General features: G+C 41.6%; 3 protein-coding genes across 5 annotated transcripts; 1 reads left to right on the forward strand and 2 right to left on the reverse strand.

Moving 5' to 3' along the window:
* Nucleotides 1–1,081: 1,081 nt before the first annotated feature.
* atp5f1c (ATP synthase F1 subunit gamma) lies at nucleotides 1,082–5,514 on the reverse strand. Of its 3 annotated transcripts, XM_065951299.1 has the most exons (10): nucleotides 5,397–5,514; nucleotides 4,837–4,871; nucleotides 3,350–3,529; nucleotides 3,054–3,261; nucleotides 2,602–2,745; nucleotides 2,419–2,483; nucleotides 2,166–2,321; nucleotides 1,655–1,751; nucleotides 1,443–1,469; nucleotides 1,082–1,279 (listed from the first exon to the last, which is right to left on the reverse strand). In XM_065951299.1, exons 1-9 carry the CDS (start codon nucleotides 5,435–5,437, stop codon nucleotides 1,463–1,465), a joined length of 933 nt encoding a protein of 310 aa, XP_065807371.1. In that variant the 5' UTR covers nucleotides 5,438–5,514; the 3' UTR covers nucleotides 1,082–1,279; nucleotides 1,443–1,462. The 3 variants fall into 3 exon arrangements, with proteins under 3 accessions (XP_065807371.1, XP_020507291.2, XP_020507292.2); XM_020651635.3 differs by lacking the exon at nucleotides 1,443–1,469; XM_020651636.2 differs by lacking the exons at nucleotides 1,082–1,279; nucleotides 1,443–1,469 and having other exon boundaries at nucleotides 1,651–1,751.
* Nucleotides 5,515–6,050: 536 nt separating this feature from the next.
* kin (Kin17 DNA and RNA binding protein) lies at nucleotides 6,051–10,022 on the forward strand. Its single transcript, XM_020651628.3, has 12 exons — nucleotides 6,051–6,272; nucleotides 6,355–6,449; nucleotides 6,541–6,584; nucleotides 7,636–7,758; nucleotides 8,021–8,205; nucleotides 8,299–8,347; nucleotides 8,606–8,657; nucleotides 8,745–8,871; nucleotides 8,969–9,094; nucleotides 9,189–9,288; nucleotides 9,414–9,514; nucleotides 9,725–10,022. Exons 1-12 carry the CDS (start codon nucleotides 6,159–6,161, stop codon nucleotides 9,782–9,784), a joined length of 1,176 nt encoding a protein of 391 aa, XP_020507284.1. The 5' UTR covers nucleotides 6,051–6,158; the 3' UTR covers nucleotides 9,785–10,022.
* On the reverse strand, nucleotides 9,933–19,248 carry itih2 (inter-alpha-trypsin inhibitor heavy chain 2). Its single transcript, XM_020651626.3, has 21 exons — nucleotides 18,997–19,248; nucleotides 17,878–17,910; nucleotides 17,584–17,622; nucleotides 16,551–16,723; nucleotides 16,365–16,469; nucleotides 16,123–16,285; nucleotides 15,924–16,031; nucleotides 15,338–15,466; nucleotides 15,108–15,224; nucleotides 14,233–14,401; nucleotides 14,023–14,148; nucleotides 13,591–13,772; nucleotides 13,178–13,363; nucleotides 12,947–13,086; nucleotides 12,691–12,863; nucleotides 12,337–12,495; nucleotides 12,134–12,247; nucleotides 11,281–11,479; nucleotides 11,019–11,191; nucleotides 10,428–10,539; nucleotides 9,933–10,348 (listed from the first exon to the last, which is right to left on the reverse strand). Exons 1-21 carry the CDS (start codon nucleotides 19,090–19,092, stop codon nucleotides 10,201–10,203), a joined length of 2,844 nt encoding a protein of 947 aa, XP_020507282.2. The 5' UTR covers nucleotides 19,093–19,248; the 3' UTR covers nucleotides 9,933–10,200.
* Between the last annotated feature and the right edge of the window lie 163 nt (nucleotides 19,249–19,411).

Here is a 19,411-nt window from a genome sequence, read left to right on the forward strand (position 1 = left end):
AGTTTTGAGTCGGGACTCACAGGCAGGTTGTTGCAAAAAAAAAACGACTGAAACATCTCACATTTCTTATCAAACAGCACCGCCTGGTGGACATTGTTTGAACTGCAAGCCACAAAAATCAGCTGAGAAGAGAGGGAGGCTTTTGTTTTGAAAAGGACAGATTACTTTATGCCTCCTTTTCTGATAAAAAGTGAAAGGTCATCGCCTGCCTCTCTTTCTAGTTCTTTACTGTGTGAAGAAAGTTTTGTTTAAAGGAACTTCAGGGTAAAAGAAGCAGATTTGATTACTTGTTACAGCATCTTTTAGCTGGAGAGAAAAATATTTGTATAAATAAAGACAATTTGAGAACATTTAAGTCACATTTTAGTCACAACATCTGTATTAGAAGAAGGTAGAAACAAACTTATTTTGGAATAAATTTACCAATCTCTGCTCTTGTTTTGTTTTTCTGCTCTCTCTTGTTAAATTGACGTTATGACAGTTTCCTCCCTTTAACAGTTAATCAGCTTTATATGTGTGAGTTTCTAAAAATTAAAACTAAAGTCAGCCAGAACCTTCCTTCAGGAGATTATTACATCACCCACATCAGAGGAATATTTAGTTTCAGATCTCATTCATGTCTCATCTACGGCTCCTTAACAATAAAGACCAGAAAGGAGATTATTTTTCTATTTGCTCACTTAGATACAAACATGACTCTTATATCTAACAGTTGTCTCTTTTCAAGATCATAGCTCAAAGAGAGCGCTGATAGCTTAGCGGTTATGTTGCGCGCCGCATGTACAGAGGTTATATAGTCCTTGACACAACAGCTGTGGGTTCAAATCTGACCTCAGCCTTTCGTTTCATGTCATCCCCCACTCTCTCTACTCCCTTCATTTCCTGTCTGTCTTCAGCTGTTCTATCCACCAAAGGCAAAAAGGCCCAGAAAGTAACTTTAAAGAAAAAGAAATATGAAACTGGTTGCATGAACTGGTTTCGTTTATCCACACAAACTAAGAATTTAAAATGTGAACATAGGGAAGAATCTTTTTGGTTTATTTTTGGGTAAAAAATACGAGTAAAGCATCAGAATTCCTCGTTCTCATTTAAAAGTATTTATTGTGAGGAGACACAGATACATGGACAGTTGAGAGGATGAGGAATCAGTAAGAGGTTTATTTTCTCCTTTATATATTTTACAAATAGAAGCACAAATGTTCATCGACTCTCCACCACACGGGTCTGAAGTACTTTGAAGAGCAGGAGGCAAATGCATACGATGAGTTCAGCCGTTTATCTGCAGAGAGAAGACACAAAGAGAGGTCAGAAAATGAACAGTAACAAGCTGCACATAGACACCTGAATAGAGAAATCTAGACTATAACTGCAGAAAAACGACACTTTATTCTAAAGTCTACCCAGAAGAGCTCCTAACATGACACTCTGCTCTACTGTGTTACCTCCTCTGTTCAAACAAGCTTCAGGTCCTGAGTCGAGCAGAAAGTGAGGATGAGGTCAGAATTAGACATGAGAGGATGTGACAGCTTTTAGAAGACTTAACAAAAAGACATGCATGGTTGAGAGGGGGGAGAGAAGAGGTCTCAAAGGTCAGAGAGAGAGATAATGAGCAGGGTGGGTAAGAGAGGAAAAGTGCTGGGAGGGAGAGACTTACAGAGCAGCGGCTCCAGAGATGATCTCAATGAGCTCCTTGGTGATGACGGCCTGTCTGGTACGGTTGAAAGTGAGGGTCAGCTTGTCAATCATCTCAGCTGGAAAGGAGAAAGCCGTCAAGTCAGTGTCACATTTTAAAACGTTAAAGACTTAAGGAAGGAAAATCCAAGACAGCAGAGAAAATACTGAATCCCAACATGTCAGGACGTAAATATAGAATCTAAATAACCTCTTATTTACTACAGGATGCTTTTTCCTCCCCAAGGATAGTTGCCTTTCTGACCATTGTTTCATCAAATGCTCGAACTTCTCAATCAGGAAGTTTTGCTGTTTATGAATCATCGTTAATTGAAAAAAGAAAAAAAAGATTTGGAGTGTTCTGACAAAAAAGGCTACCTGAAGAAATCAAGAAAATAAATCATGTCCAGCTGAAATATGTTGGTTTTAAAAGTACCGCCTTATTTCTACTTGATCACTGAGGTGGTGAGATATTTGAGTTCGGGAAGTCTTACAGGCGTTCTTGCTGGCGCTGTCCATGGCGGTCATCCTGGCGCTCTGCTCGCTGGTGGAGGACTCCCTCATAGCGAGGTAGATGATGTTGACCATGGCGAACTCCTGGTAGTTCCTCAGCACGTCAGCGTCGATGTCATCATACACGCCCATGCTCTCTGTTAAGAGAAGGAGTAACACATGATGAGAATCTCTGCGGATGAGAGAGCCGAGTGTCCGAGTGAAATGTTTAAAGAAAAAACATAAAAACGGTACCTGCGTTAGCAACGGTGTCATTGGAGAACAGAGGCTTCTGCTCCGCCTTGTATGAGATCACAGACCTGCAGCGGAGAAACACAACAATATTTAAATCATGTGCCTTTTCCTGCTTCTGCAACTTGACGTTTTTTTGGGGGGTTTTTTTAAACACAAATCCAATTAAAGGCTGAAGCGTCGTACCTGAATCTGTTGTAGAAAACGGCTCCCTGGTCGAACTCGTACCCAGAGTTCAGCAGCTCGGTGGCGACGATGGAGGCGTCGCCGAAGCTGGGAGGCTTACGGCCCATCTCCTTACAGTTCAGCAGCATGTGGCTCCCATGAGTTCTGAGGAGAAACGACCAACATCATGTGTGACAAGGCTTCATAGAGGTCGTCACCTGACGGTCTGAGCTCGGCTTCAGTCTAACGAGCGTCGTCAACATTTGCGATACTTCAATGAAATTCCAAAGGGTTCACATACTTTTTCCTGCATCTGTAGTTTGTCATTTTAATGATTGTTAGTATTGAGAAGGACCAAAGCTTTTAAAAAAACTTCTGATCTTCTGTCAAAATTTAAACCAAAAGCTGCCACGAGCAAGCGAGCGAGAGAGAGAGAGAGAGAGAGAGAGAAGATTCTCTGTTTCCTGTCGTACCTGTGCAGAATGCCTCTCAGCTTGTCTCCCACGTTGACCACCATGACCTCCTTGCCGGCACCGGTCAGGATGGCGATCTCGTTCTTGATGGCCTTGGCGATACCGGAGTGGATGGCGCCGCAGAGACCACGGTCGGAGGTCACGCCGATGATCAAGTGCTTGCCGCCTTTGTCCTCCGGGGCTTTGATTTCGGCCTTCTCGTACAGTGCTGGATCGGAGAGAAGACACAGAGGATTCTTAACCGCAGTTTAAAAACACGAACAGGAAGAGGAACGAAACGAGAGGTTTGAACTTACAGAGAGCGCCGGCGCCGTAGACTCTGGCCGGCTTCAGCTGCCTCTCAGCGCGGGCGTACTTGGCGGCGGCCACCATCTTCATGGATTTGGTGATTTTCTGGATGTTTTTGATGGACTTCAACCGGTTCATGGATTTGGTGATTTTCTGGATGTTTTTGATGGACTTCAACCGGATGGTGACTGGAGGAATAAAAGACGCTCAGACTCAAGAGTGGATCAAGAGAAAAAAGTGATGCACGCCTCACAGCTGAGAAGAGGAACAGCTGTGAACTTATTCATGCCCGTCTCAAGCCGATATCACCGTGGAAACGACATCACTTTGACCCCAACATGCCAGACACATGCTTCAAACATACATGTCACTGCTCATGGGCATGTCAAGTAGCTCAAAGCTTCTGGGAGGAGGTTCTTTTACAAGCTGCTTTTAATGTTATCCAGTCTCGTTTATATGACCTTAAATTGGTTTTAAACACATAAAAACCAAGCTCATGGTTTTCCCCTCATACAAAGGCGCTATCACAGAACATTACAAATATTGTAACATCTAAAGAAAACCTACAGAGCAGGTTTTAAACTACAAGTACTTGATCAGGAGCTTTCATTTAAAGCTCATATCACTAAACTTCACATGAAGCTTGGGTTCTTTTTTTAGAAATCGAACCTGCTTCTCTCTCAGGGTCAGAAAGAAACGAGTGACAGCGACCTTCTCGCCCATTCTTGATTATGGGGACGTGCTTTATTTGAGCGCGTCATCCAAATGTCTCAAGTCCTCGGACGCTATTTTTCAATGGGCACTGAGATTTGTCACCGGCTGTACTCGTCTCACCCACCATTGTGAATTTAAATCCAACTTGCCTTCTTTGTGCACGCAGATACGCACATTGGCTGACCCTGATTTATTTTTTTGATTCCTTTATATCTGCGTGCTTTATTGCGGAGAACAAGCAGTCGCTATGCCTTGCGTTCTTGTTCCATCAGTTCCTCGGGTACGGACTGAATTAAAACTCCCTGAACTTACTCCACTTGGAGCTTTGCGTTCTATCCTGAGGGACAGACGGCGTGAGAACACTGCCTGTGTTTTTAAAAATCTTTAAACTGTTGTGTCACAGCTCCCACACTTCTTTTTTTTAATTGAAAACACCGTGTTGTTAATCTGTGCCGTCACTTCATTGTAACTGTTCTTTTGACAATGTGCTGCTGACCTCTTGGCCAGGTCACCCTCGTGATCCTGATCTCAACGGGGTTCTTTTATCTGGTTAAATAAAAAGGTTAATAACACATCAGATCCAAGAGAGGAAGACGCTTTCACATCAAACTTTGCAGCTAAATCATCATTATTATAAATGATATAATAAATCCAGTGTGTTTTGCATCTTAATTTAGATTAAGCCGCAATGTACAAGATTATCAAACACTTCTTCATTTGCATTCCTCATTAACAACATGTTGTTTTCTCCAGTGTGTGAGGAGTGCACTAAAGTACTTACTGTCCTTCAAGGTAGCCATGTTCCTGACCTGCCCACTGTGAACACAAACAGAGAATCAACTTCAAGCTGCACCAAAACATCAACATGCACCACAAGCAACGAGTGGAGCAATAACAGAAGCTCCCATTTAAACTTTACATGAATTAAAACCTGCAGGAAAGTCACCTCCCTGCTGCTCCTTAGCATCTGTTAGCTTCCTGCTCAGTGTGCAGGGAAAAAAGACTGACAGCTCATTCTAGTCTATCACAATGCAATGACTTTGATGTTAAATTTAAGTTAAGTCCTGTCTGTCATTCATTCATTCATTAAGGATTTATTTTAGTCGTTTTATTGACTTGTAATGTCCCACAATGTCAGTGTAGCCACATTAGCTGCAGCGCTGTCAATGAGCTGCAGAGGCCTCCACGTTAGCGTGTCCTTCATTCACTGAACTCCGACAGTAACTGAAGATTATAAAGCCTGTAAAACTTTTATTCTTATCAAACGTCGACGTGAAGTTAGTCAAAGGTGATGTGAAAGCAAAGACTGCGATAAAAGCATTTGAATATCTTTAACTTTACCATTGTGGGGAGAACACCAACGCGCTGGTCCGGGCGAACATGGTTACTCCTATGAAGGTCAGACGCGCAGAAGTGCGCAGGCGCAAGTTAAAGGCAAAATGGAAGGGTTGCTGCCTTCACGGACACCCAGGAAAATCGTACAAATTACATTAAGCGCTTAACTTTTTTTTTTTTCTTTTTTTTTTTTTATTCAGTGCAAAGGGACATCAAAGAAAAAGACAAACAAAGAAAGAAACAAAAACATGCAAAATATAAAGAAAATTAGCAAACAATATAGAAGAAACAAATCAATATACATGGAATACAGTAAGGTGTAATGTGTCAATCAATCTATCTTTGTTTGTATCACTCCAAATAATAACAAATGTTATCTCAAGACACTTTATACAAGAGCAGGTTACTCTTTTTTTATGTTATCTAAATAGACACAACATTAATCAATCACAAGCACATCACTTCTAATATTCAGCAAAGTTACTGTACAAGTAGAAGCGCAATGTGGACAGTAACCATCAGTTAAAACACACAGGCATTTAATCATTCAAACATTTCACAAGCAGCATATTCAGATGACAAAATAGCATGACACAAAGGGTAAATCTGAAGCTTTTTTCAACGAGTCCTTTGAACGCAGCTGCAGTTATCGCGAGGTTTGAGCTCTCGCGGAAGTAGCGTCGGTTGTTCACGGTTGTAGGTAGCCGCAAAACGAGCGGATCTTCCTCATTTTTAATCGATAAATAACAATACTAATAACACGCCGGGATGGGGAAAGCGGATTTTCTGTCCCCAAAGGCCATAGCCAACCGGATCAAATCGAAAGGTCTGCAGAAGTTGCGCTGGTATTGTCAGATGTGTCAGAAACAATGTCGCGATGAGGTAAAGAAGCAGCTTCGCGGAGCAGCACGTTTTCTGTTTGTTGTGTTTTATCTGTGTGTTTAAAAACATGTCGTGTCCACAGAACGGGTTCAAATGTCACTGCATGTCGGAGTCTCACCAGAGACAGCTGCTGCTGGCCTCCGAGGACCCCAACAAGTTCATGGACTATTTCTCTGAGTGAGTCTGAAAACCAGCCGTGACGTCACAGAGAGAGAGAAACATGTTGATGATTTTTATTTAATTTTCTGCTTTTCTTTCTTTCCACCAGTGAGTTTAAGAGTGAGTTCCTGGAGCTGCTCAGGAGACGGTTTGGTGAGTGTTTGTAAAACAGCAGCTTTTAAATAAAGTTGTCAGTTTTAAAAAGCACTACCTGCTTTTTAAAACATCACTGTACATATATAAACACAACTTCAGAAGGTCAACACTTTTATTTTTTATATTCAGGTTTAATTAAAGATTGTTTGTCCTCAACTGTTTATAGGTTCTTGTTTAAATCTCACATATATTTTTATGTACATTTCTTGTATAAATCTATTTTTAATTGCACAATTTAAGTTTGATTCATCTAGGGGGATTCTTTAAATCTTTTTTTCAGGTTAATATATATGTACGGGAGGGGGGGGGGCGTCGGTTTTGTGGTTAATTTGTAACAAATGTTTCATGTCATGTCTTTGTAACCTGCTACTGGATGCTTTGAATTTCCCTCAGGATCAGTAAAGTATCTATCTATCTATCTATCTATCTCTCTCTCTCTCTATCTCTCTATCTGTCTGTCTGTCTGTCTGTCTATCTGTCATGATGTCAGAGTTATACAATTTAATAGGCTGCAAGTTAAAATAAAAGGATATTGATACCTGATTTGGTTACCAAGGCAACAAAAATAGAAGTCGTATGCATCCACTATGGGGAACTTTCTTGTTTTCAATTAGCAAAAGATTGGTACCATAACGTGGCCAACTTTTTTTTTTAAATGTAAACAGCGGGTGGAGTGTGCTTTACATTCCTCTCCTAATTTAAGCGCCTCTCTTAGAAATAGACGTCTTTCTTTAAAGCTTCACTTTAAACTTTTCAATACTGTTCATCAATAAAACATTGGAGGTTGTATCGTTTTAAAATCGGGGTTTTTAAAACAGGATGATGGTATTGAGAATTTTGCCATTTTTTTGTATTTGTATTTGAATATATATATTTTGTATTCTTTATATTATTATTATTGTTGTATTATTTGTATTCTTTTTTTGTATTTGAATACATATATTTTTTGTATTTGAATTTTGTATTCAAAGAAGTATCATAGTATTGATAATTTTGCCATCCTTTCTTTTCAGTAGCATCACTTTGTTCTTTGTTTTTTCTCCTGCAGGGACAAAGCGCGTTCACAACAACATCATCTACAACGAATACATCAGCGACCGAGAGCACGTCCACATGAACTCGACGCAGTGGGAGACTCTCACCGACTTCACCAAGTGGCTCGGCAGAGAAGGTAAACTGCACATGGTGGATCGTTTATGTTGTCTCTGTTTCTCCATAAGCTCCACCTGCACACCTTCTCTTATAGTGTAAACCAGAACGTCATCTTCTTATAGTAAAAGCTGCTAACCGTTACGCGGTTAGATCGAAGCTACTCAAAAGTTTAAGATGAAGCCTCAAACATCTGCTACCCAAAAAAGAAATCCTAAATATACAAAATAAAATACAATTTAAGCTCGAGGTGTCAGACTTGTGCTCGACGCTCCTCCTGTTAGGTTTCTGCAAAGTGGACGAGACCCCCAAAGGCTGGTACATCCAGTACATCGACCGCGACCCCGAGACCATCCGCCACCAAGAGGAGCAGGCGAGGAGGAAGAAGCAGGAGCTGGACGACGAGGAGCGGAGCGCCAAGTTCATCGAGGAGCAGGTCCGCAGAGGCCGCGACAGCAAGGAGACGGAGGTGAGTTGAGACGGACCAAAGCTCTGAAAACAACTTTTGTTTCATCAAAATAATGATCGACAATGACTCAAATCAATGAATTTTACCTCACAGGAAACTCCAGTTTACACAGAGCTGATACGTGAGAGTGAAGAAGAAAAAAGTAAGTAATGACTGTCCTTTAATTATTATTAAAACTGTTTTTACATTTTGTTTAAAAAATGTTTAAGCAGACATAAATCAAACTGATATATTGAAGTAGAATGTCGTAGTTTTTAGGTAAAAGGACAGCCATATTTGATGTTTTTTTATCCTCTTTTTTTTTAAGTTTAAGTCATGAGAACGGTTATTCTGATACATTTGTAGACCAAAAGTTAGTTTGTGTCTGATGCATTTCTCTCCACTTTCCGTTTGCCTGCAGTTGCATTCAACCTCGGAGCTTCTTCATCGACAGCCGGTTCCTCCAAATCGAGGTATGGATGAGCATGTGGTTGGATTCTTCTCTCGCAGGTTTGATTCTATTTAAATTTTGTCTTAAAGGTGATCGTGTCTTCTTTTAGTTCTGTCCTGGGTGCCAGCGCTCTCAAAGCATCCACATCCTCCACCAAGAGGAAAGACCCGTCCTCAGGGTCGGACTCCAGCAGGGCGGAGAAGAAGAAGAAATCTGCCCTGGAGGAAATTAAGGAGGTGCTGACACCCTTTCCTTTTTAAAAAAAAAAAAAAAAGGTATCTTTTATTTATGTCTATCTGTTGTGTACTGAAAAGTGACTCCATTGTGTTTCAGATGGAGGAGAAGAGGAGGATGAAGCAGTCGGTCAGGACAGATTACTGGCTGCGGCCAGACATCGTGGTCAAAGTCGTCACCAAGAGGCTGGGAGAGAAGTACCACAAGAAGAAGGCCGTCGTCATGGTAACAAGGCTTTGCTGTTCACTTTTGTACTCTCTCAGCCAAAAAAAAAAAAAAAAAGATGTGTCGCTTATAGTCGTGGATCTTGTTTCTGTAGGAGGTGAAAGACCGATACGGAGCCGTGGTGAAAATGGTCGACTCCGGGGACAAACTCAAGCTGGACCAGAATCACGTCGAGACCGTCATACCCGCACCGGGTGAGCCACCTAAACCCTCATAACCATGCGGGGAGAAAAAAAAGTCAATTGAGTAAAGTAGCGCAAGTCTAACTTTTTTTATAGCCTGAGGTTGAGGGTTGTCGTCTTCTTTCCTCTTCCTGCAGGTAAACGCGTTGTGATTCTGAACGGACCACACAGAGACACAGAGGCGGTGCTGGAGGGAATCGACGAGAAGAACTTCAGTGCTTCACTCACACTCGACTCTGTAAGTATCCATAACTTCAGGCTGTTCTCCAGACCTTTAAAAAGTGAACATGCTATTCATTGGCTAGCGGGTACTTCTTGTAAACTTGCTCAAATGCCTTCTGTGAATTCTCGTACATAGTGTATATTGCATGTTTATTTGTTGAATCCAGTACCTTCTGAATGTTGCAGCTGCAGCCATGTTGACAGTTTCTCCCTCTCTGGTCTGCAGGGTCAGCAGAAAGGGAAGAGAGTGGACATCGCCTATGAAGATTTCTCAAAATTGGCCTAAAAAAACCAAAACCTGTTTTTGATTTCAGGCAGCCGCTTGGCTGAAGGACTCTACTGTGTCAGAGTTGACTTCCCCCTGTACTCACCTGTACATATTATACATATCCCACAATGCAACACCAGCAAGGTAAAATGAATTGAGAGAGCGGTGTGTTCAACTTGTGTTTTTTTTATTTTGTATCAAGTTGATCTTAAATTTGTAGATGTACATTTTCTCCAAATAAATTGATGCAAAGTGACTTCTGCGGATGTTTTGGAAAAACATAAACAGGAAAGAAACATTTATTATTATTTTAAAAAGAAACTGATTCCAGGAAATGTAGACGCACACACCTCCTTTTTTTTTTCCATTTTTTAAGGTAAATGACGGATGGGATTAATCGCAGCAAATAATACTCGAACATCTCTTGGAGCTGCTCAGTGCGTCTGCAGGAAGCTGTTGAGATTGGGGACGATGTAGTCAGTGTAGTGGCCGTCGATGAAGCCCTTCCCGCTGTTGTGAATGAACCAGCAGTAGACATTTGAGCCGTGCTTCTTATCCAACCTGTAGTCCTTCTGCCAGCCCCTGAAACACACACAAACAAGTTAACGGTTTGAATCAAACAGTCAAGCAGAAAGGTCTTTGTACGCGAGGTGAAACGTACCTGGTGACTTGCAGCCTGTTGCCCTTCACATCCATGGTGGCCTCCCTCTTCAGAGGGTCGACTCCTTCATGAAAGTTAAACACGTTTAGCTCCGGCTCTCTGTGAAACTGTCCTGTTGGGAGTATAGCGGACATTTTTAGCAAATATGCAAATTATCAAGCCTCATTGTCGGCCCTGACAGGACACACTATTGACTGTCTAAATCCAGCGGGTTTTCTCTGGACTTGGAAAATCTGCATTTAGCTTTTTTGCTCTAAAAACGAGAAATAATTTATCACACACTCTTTTTTCTCTTGGATAAATTAAGATAATGATCTCAAACCTCTTTACAGCAGTGTGCGATTGTTACTGAGAATCATCCTGACCTGTCTTGTGTTGTTTCATTTAAATCTTGACGTTATTGTAAATGAGGGAAACCTCAATAAAAGGTTTGATATGATATGACAGTAAATATGTATTTTTTACAGCCACTGCCTAGCCAGCGTTGCAGTACCACTTACAGCCACTAGGGGGCTTAATAACTATTTTAAGTTTTTTACTTGACACAATTTTTTTGTACTTATGACATCAGCAGCTGCTCAGAAAACATACCTATGAGTCCATGGACCAGAGGGGAGTACTGGTTGTCGTTGGGAATGTAGATACCGAGGAAGTCAACGCTAATTGGATTTTTCTTCCACACTCGGTGTAGTAACACCATCATCTGGATGTTATTGTTTATCACGATGGAAACATGGGAGTTCTTTACGATAGAAATCCGCACACTGAAACACAGAAACATGAAGAAATTAGCCTGATGTCACGTAGTAAAAAGAAAAGCGTTGTGCTATCAAAAAGCAGAACGAGGTGTTACCCGTCCTGTCTGATTTCAGCTGTTGCCCCCCAAGTGAAGGAGTGGTTGTTCCTGCCGTCAGTCATGGTGATGCTGTCGGTGCCGATGGTCACACTGACTCCATCGGGCTGATAGTACACTAAGATGGTGCCGAAGTAGGTGTTCAGTTTGTTCTTTTTCATCTGCTTTGAGCCAACGAGCTGACCATTTACCAGCAAACCTTCAAGACAGAAGAGACGGTTAAAGAGGAGGGGCAACATATCACAAACAATGTTATGCTTTTTTGGAAATTCCAGCAGCAAGAATTAAGAAAAAAATGTGAAAAGTGAAATTAATAATATCAAAATTTTTCTTTAGATAATTATTATTGAGCATCTTATGTCGTCTGAGTGTTGATTTTCAATAACAGAATATACACAAATTGTTCAATAAAAGGTTGATAGTGACATATTTGGAGAAATATTCCTGTTAACTTTATAGCCAAGTGTAAGAGGAGATGTTTGATACCTCACTTGAATATGTCATTCAAATATGAAGCTACAGCAAGGGGCTGGTTAGATTATAGCTTAGCATAAGGATTGAAAGAGGAAAAACAGCAAACCAGCATTTCTATAGTTCTCTATTATGTCTTTTTTATATAAGTACAAAAAAAAGTCTTGAAAACATACAATTGTGGTTTTAAGTAGTCCTTTAAATTAGAAAAAAGGAACGTTTTGGTATCTGAACAAAACATCTTCTGGAAAAGTTACTTAAAACCATTCAGGAGGAGCTGGAAAACATGTCGCTGGAATACAACATCTTTGCTATACTCTGTTATGTTTTCTGTCATTAAATAAAATGGCTTAACAGATATTTAACAAGTAGAGAGTAGTACCTGTTCCAGGGTCAGACACCAGGTTAAGTATGTGACCAGGTTTGGAGTCGATGTTGAAGCACACGTACGTGTCACTTATAGGCAGGTGGACGATGAAGTGAGGGTCGTTGTCCACTGATTGAGAAGACGATAATTACACATAGAGGGTAATGCTTACTTTTAACTCTGCGGCTTAAAAAATCTACGGGTATAAACATTTTTACCTAAGGTGACCTTGTGAGGTACTGTTTGCTCCTCGGGACCCTTGGCGGCTTCACTCGGGGGAGCCGGTGTGGGCATCTGGACCCAGGGTGGAGGCTCGTAGACGACACGGACTGGAGCCAGATTAGAGGACGCTGATCCTCCTGGTCCTCCTCCCATTCCTACATACATGACAAAGAGTGACAGGTAAATTCACTTTGATTGATTCATCTCAAATTTGTCTCGTACCCAGATGATTATGTTTTTATTTTTTTCAGACTTTATCAGTTAATCAAACTGGACTTGGATTCAGGCTTTTGACCTACAATGGTGAATGTGTTTTCTCTACATTTGCCTCCATGAATCCTTTGGCGTACCTGAGCAGCAGCCATGTTTAGGGTCTTTGGGGAAGTCAGCCAGCAGCCTCTCTGTGGCGTCCTCGCTCTCCACCAACATGGCGGTGAGAGGAGTGACGAACTGATGCTCCACAGCCAGCGCCATGATCCGCTGTGTGATCTTCCTCTTCTTAACAGCGGTCGGAGCCAAAGACCTTCAGAAGAGCAATAACCCCGTCAAACACAGACAAATTCTGATCTGATTTAGTTTAAGGCTTAATTTACTCATCTCTGTTACCTTTCAGAGATCAGCTGTTTCACAGTGATGTAGGCCCACAGCTGCTTTGCAAAGCCGGTGAACGAGTGCTGCTGCTTAGCCAGCTCCTGGTCCAGCACCAAGGTGTCGGCCTCTGTCTCCAGGGTGATGTCAAGGCGGGCCTGCAGCAGGAAAAGAGGCTGGTAGTACTACTGCAAGGTGTAGGGATTCATTCCTGTTGCAGATTTTGACAGATTTGTTCATTCTACTCACGGCAGATGCGGTGGTGAAGCTGGTCAGGGTGTTGCTGTCGGACGGGAGCACCTTTCCAGCCACCACTATCTCCGAGCCGCTGAAGTATTTGTCGAAGCTGTTCTGGGTAACGTCGGACACGGTGTCTTCTGGGAACTGAACGGTGATTCGTCTCAGCAGAGGAGAGGAGACCTGGCTGTAAAATGTCTGCAAGGAAAAAGAAGGAAGTTGAAAAATCAAGAATTCCAGCATGTCACCAAAACCTTTTAAAATGAAGCATCAAAATCTCATGAGACAAGAACTGGAAAAGATATTCTTTAATTTCAAGACCAATGCTCTAAATGGTATCATAAAAATGGCAAATAGTCCAAATTCTCCAAATAGTTCAATGAAAACATCTAAGTGAGTTCAGTCTTGATGGTGTGTCGTCGTACCCTGAGCTGTTCTGCAGCGTCATGGTTAGCGTAGATCCTCTGAGCCATGCCCCTGTTCTCCATGGCGATCCGCTCCAGGAAGTCATAATCCACGTCAAAGCCGATACCCAATGAGAAGAGAGAGTACTCCTCCCTCATCACACGCTTCACGTTCTTCTGGATTGCGCTGAGCTTGATCTCGCCTGCAATATATATGAATCATGTTATCAGCTAAAGAGTTAGCAACTTGTTTTATCTATCATGCCAAATTATAAGTTTGTCCTTTTGATTGTCTATTTATTTGATTCTGTTTCTTTTTTTTTATGTCTAATTTTAGGGGGCAAAAGTCTGCTGACTGCAAAAGGGAGACACAATTGATTTGTCTGTAATTTTCCAGAAAAGGAAGGTTTTGTAGATAGATAGAAGGCTACTGGATCCGTTGGGCAGTCTTACCCACAGTGGGGTCTCCATCAGACACCAGAATGATCATAGAGACAGACCGAGGGTCGATGAGCCCCTGATTGGACGCCTTCACCAGCATCTGAACCGCCCTCATCAGTGCCTCGTTAATGTTGGTACCTGGAGTCAAGGATCAGTAAAACATTGTCATCAACTGTTTAGCAGCGTTCTTGATTGAGTACTTAAGTAAGATGCTTCTTTTACCTCCGTTGGGTTTGATGTTCTGGACATATTTCTTGGCATCCGCAACCTGAATGGAGGATCCGTGGACTAGCTCCTCGTTCCAGCAGCGCACGTTGTGGTTGAAGTCAATGATGCTGAATTGATCATCAATGGTCAGGTCATCCAATATAGCCTTCATGGCCTCCACTGTCTGGGAGAGAGGATTGGTATTTGAATTTGGCTTGTTTGGCTTGTTGTACCCATCCAGTTTCTAAAAAATGTAGTACGGGAGGTAGAGCCTTTTAATTTTTAAGCTCCTCCCCTTTGGGTTCAACTATCTGTTTGGGTCCAGGAGGCAGACGGCCCTCTTTAGTTTCAAGGAATGGGCTTCAAACGTTCCTTTTTGATTAAGCTTATATAGTGCTGGCTCAGACGTGGCTTAGAACAGCTGCAATAGTCTTAGACTGCCAGGGGACTTGAAACTCTGAGCCCCTCTATACCTCTCCCTCTCAAGTTGTTTGTTTCCATATCCTGTTAATGCATGTAGGAAATGTTCACTTCTGCTGTCCCCGAATACTTTCTCAAAGTAAAATTTGTAAAATTTCAAGTGACTCTACTGTGGCACCATCAACCAGTTTGGGTTCTGCAGGCAGAAATCCTCTCTGCCTTTAAGTGTACTCCTAGAGCTTCCCTTTTTTGACAACTTGTAGTAAGAGCTTGCTCCGGCTTGCCTTTGAACAGCTTCTAGTTATGCTGCCATAAACTAGGAGATATTGGAGACTTGATTGAATGAGATTCATTCTGCAGAATGACCACAAGGTGGGAGTGTTTTACAAAGGAGTAGAGAGTAGGGGGGAAGGTTGGATCGGTCAAAGTGCACAAAACTTCAATTGTGTAAACAAAAACAAATCCCTTACTTGCTTCATCTTGACTCCCCACATGGATCCGCTGACATCAATGACAAACACTATGTTTTTAGGGAGAGGAGAGAGGTTGGTAGGAGCAAAGAATTGAACAAAGTGTCCGTCTGAGACCTGGAAGACAACAATGAAGACTTGACTCATTATCTGCAAACTGTTTTAAACTTTCTATCAAAAATAAAGTTACTAGACCTTAAAGAGAACAGTTAGATAAGTATGTGTGATACCTGTAATTCCCCGGCATTGCTCTCTCTGTTGACATCATATCTTACAGTGAAGGCGCCGTCTATAGCGCTGTCTGTGCAGTTGTCACACTTTCTCTGCTGCTGCAGGTTTGGTTTGAAGGCAATATGAGCCTGCAGAAACAGATACAGAGCATTTTATGTTTGGTTAGATGTCCAGACGTCTGTACATCACATATAAAAAAGACAAGACTCACTGTAAAGTGTCTTTTTCATTTTCAGAATAAAGCTAAAGTATAAAGGGAAAAAATGTTTTTCTTGGCATTTTGAGAATAAGTTTGAGTAGCTCAGAACAAATTCTAAATGTTTTTTAATGGTTTATTTTATGGGGCTGGTTTCCAGGGTCCGAAATCCAGGACATACGATTGTGGAAAGACATGCGGAAGGAAGCCATAGGCCAGATTTGAACCTGGGATGCCTGATTGGAGGACTATAGCCTCTGTACATGGGGCGCCTGCACTAACCACTAAACTATCGGCCAGTTCAGGTTCTCTGCAAAAAAATCCCAACAGGTATCTCTATAAAAATTACTTGAAAACGTTGTGGATGTCTAGAGGTTTTCCAGTCTTACCTTTTCTTTTGTTTGTGTCACTTTGATCAGGTTTGCAAAATTCTCTCCGATGGTGCTCGGTACGGTTACTCCGGAAATTCCTTTTGGCTCATAGATGTACACATCCACCTGTGACGAGACCAGGTATAAGTGGACAATTGTAGGAACAAAAGTGTGGCTTAAAAAAAAAAAAAAAAAAGAAATGTCATGATGTGGTCACCTGGAACTGAGGCACCAGTCTCCCGGGCTGCAGGAATAGCGAGTGCTCGTAGAAGCCCAGCCTCCTGTGCATCATCTCCTGGTAGTGGAGCTCGAACTCGATGTTACTGCCCGGGGGAACATGGACCTCGGTCTTAAAGGTCTCTAAATCCTGGGAGTTCGACCTGTGAAGCAGAGAGGTTACAGTATGAAGGTACTGAGATTTTTTACAGAAGGAGGAAATCCAGGAGGGCCTTCTGGTACCTGACGATCCCGGCTGCCTTGCCTCTGGCTCTGGCCTGGGCGTAAAGGTTCCTCGCCACTGTCTTCTCCTTCACTGAGCCCACAAATGTAATCCCGTTCACATTCCTGCGACGAAAAAGAGAGTGCATGTAGTGATTAAAAAAAACTACTTGAAATATATTTTGAATGGTGTGAAGCTGGTCTCACATGGTGAAGTTGGATATGAAAGCTGTTTTGGGGATCTGGACGTTGAAGCCGATGCTTTGAGCTTTGGAGCCCGAGTTGACCACGGAGCTCCTGACGGTGGTGTGGGCGAAGCGCGACGTGATGCGGCTCTCCACCTTGTAGCTCTTGACGGTGATGTCATCTCCACGGATGGCCTTGAGTAGGAAAACACAAGGTACAAGACAGTTTTCATTCAAGCACCTCTCTTTATTGGAATTCGAAAACAGGCCGTTTGGAGATTTTCCCTTTATGGCATCACAAAGGGCAGTAGCCCCTCCCCCAGGTGGGTGACACTCCCACAGCTAGGTGTTTGTTCTGCCCTCTGAGTCTGCCTTCTCACCATAAACAATAGGACATGGAGCGAGAAAGCACCGAGTACACCCAAGACCTTCCAGAGAGGGGGCGTGGTCAGACACAGCTCATTTACATATTTAAAGGTACAGACACAGAAACAGCCTGTTCTGAGCAGGGCTGAAATAGAGGGGTTTATAGGCATGATCAAATACAGGAACAGAATGGATTTAGAACAAGAAACTTCACACACATGTTTTGAGGAGCTCTGAGACTTATTTGAAATTGTTGAAAAGGAGGATTGTATGTGACCTTTAACATAAAAATGGATACTGCTCTTATTATTGAAGGCTAGCGCTGCTTAGCATAAAGGCTGGATAGACAGAAGAAGCAAGACTTGTTCAAAACTTAGCAAGACTTGGTAACAAGACTTGTTCAAAACTTTGTCTACAGCACGTCAGCTTTGTGCTGGGTAGTTTTCACCTCTCTGTCAGCGCGTATTGTAAATTAAATAGGAAAGATCTCATGATGGTTTACCGTTTAAATAAGGACAACTTTACATAGAGAAAGACGGCCAAGAATGGAGGCATGGCAGGATTAGTACAGAATAAAGTCAATAACCCATCAGTCACGAGAATCTCTTCAAACAGCTGAATATTGACCGTTAGATAAGAGTCAACTCTGTCACAGTGTAGAGGCTCCAACAACAAGAGGAGAGTCATACCTCAAAGTCTTCCTGCTCCTCGCTGGTCAATATCGCTCTCTGAAAACACACAGGAACACATCAAAAAAAACATTTCCAAACTGTTTTAATCGACAATCAGAGATAAAATGATTAATAAAATAAACAGTTATTAACAATCAGAGGCAGAGTGGGGTTGTTTGATAAAGCTTGGACAGGTATTTTTTTCGATCGATGGACGTCTGCAGTTATTGCAACACCAAAAACCCACTGCTCATGCTCATCATCACACTATAAAAGGTTGAACATGTCGGGTTAGTGTGTAAAAGATCTCACCTTGTTTCTCTCATAATGATCATGAACATGTGTCTGGAGGAGAAAACAAAAATGTGATCAAAGGACGATTTAAACTTTAGACTTTCTGAGTGAAGGAAGGTAAAGAAATAGTAAAGTTATCTGCTAAATTAAAGAAACATTTAATTTATTTTCATGTGATTTCACAATAAGTCATGTCTTTTTTTTTTAAATATTTATCTTTCAGAGATGTACAGATGAGTTTTAGAGGCCAATGGTCAGGGCAGGTGATTCTTAAAGAAACTGGATGTCCAAATATGGTCGTAATAATGATGGAAATCTGACTTTGCCTCAACCAGCCTGAGCAGAATAATTTAGACTTAGATAACTTTATTCATCCCAGAGGGTAATGCGGTTCCACAGTCCACCCAGACCATGCAAACATTCACAAACAAACAACAGATGGAGTTTATCAGCTCGTGATACTCTCGTGTGGTCTCTTTGGGCAATGACACCCACAAGGGCCAGATGAAAAGCACGATTTAAAGGACAACAGTAATAAATACATAAGACAATAAATACATAACCAAGACATCACACTGAAGGCTACATTCAAGGAATTTATTTAATAAACGTGGTTTTGTTTTTCTTTAGTGTAGTTTCTTTACTGTTTCATTTAAAATCTTAACATTTGAACAAACATGATCATTAAAAAAATCAAAATTGGCAAATATTACCTTTGGTGAGTAAAAAAGTTCAAATGTTTGAGAAATAATTCAATTGTTTTTTTAAATGTTTCAATATTTCTAACGTGATACAGAACTCACGTGTGATGAAAAACGTTTGAAATGAGGAAAACATTTTTTTGCTTTTTTTCTGTATTTAGTTAAATTCTCTTTAATAAAAACACATAAAAATCAATGATGTTTAAAAGGAAGTAATGGTTCTTTTTCACTGGTTAAATTTAATCCAGATATAATTTGCTTAATGCATCGATAACATCAGATTTTAAACGTTTCTTGCATCAAATAAAAACACAGCTTTTTTTGATCGGTACACTCATTTGATGAGGCTCTCACAGTAAACAGTGGGTTACGTTGTATTCTGTTAATAAAAAGCTGCACAAACAGAGATTTTCATAGATATAATCCTCAGACTCACCAGCTCGTCCTCCCATTCTCCGTCGATCACAAACTCAAAGCAGCGGCCCTCGTGGAGCAGCAGGAGCCCCAGAAGCAGCAGCAGCAGACGCCTCATGTTTCCCGTCCTGTGGGCTCAAACACACACTCCCTCACGCGCACACACACATATATATATATTTAAAAGCAATACAAAACACAGCTGCTGGGACACACACACAGACGGTCCTTCTGCAGGGAGCTGAGCTGAAAACTGAAGGTTAAAATCCACTGAACTGATTGACTTCAGCCCCAGTCAATATTTGTTGTGTTTCATGAGAGGAGAAGGAAACTTTGAAACTTGACCTGCAGAGTGGGCCGGGTAAACAAGGACTCATTTAGAGATTAAAACACATCAAACACACACACACACACACACACACTGATCATAGATCTGG

This window comes from Labrus bergylta, chromosome 23, assembly GCF_963930695.1.
Source record: "Labrus bergylta chromosome 23, fLabBer1.1, whole genome shotgun sequence".
Lineage (NCBI taxonomy): Eukaryota > Metazoa > Chordata > Actinopteri > Labriformes > Labridae > Labrus > Labrus bergylta.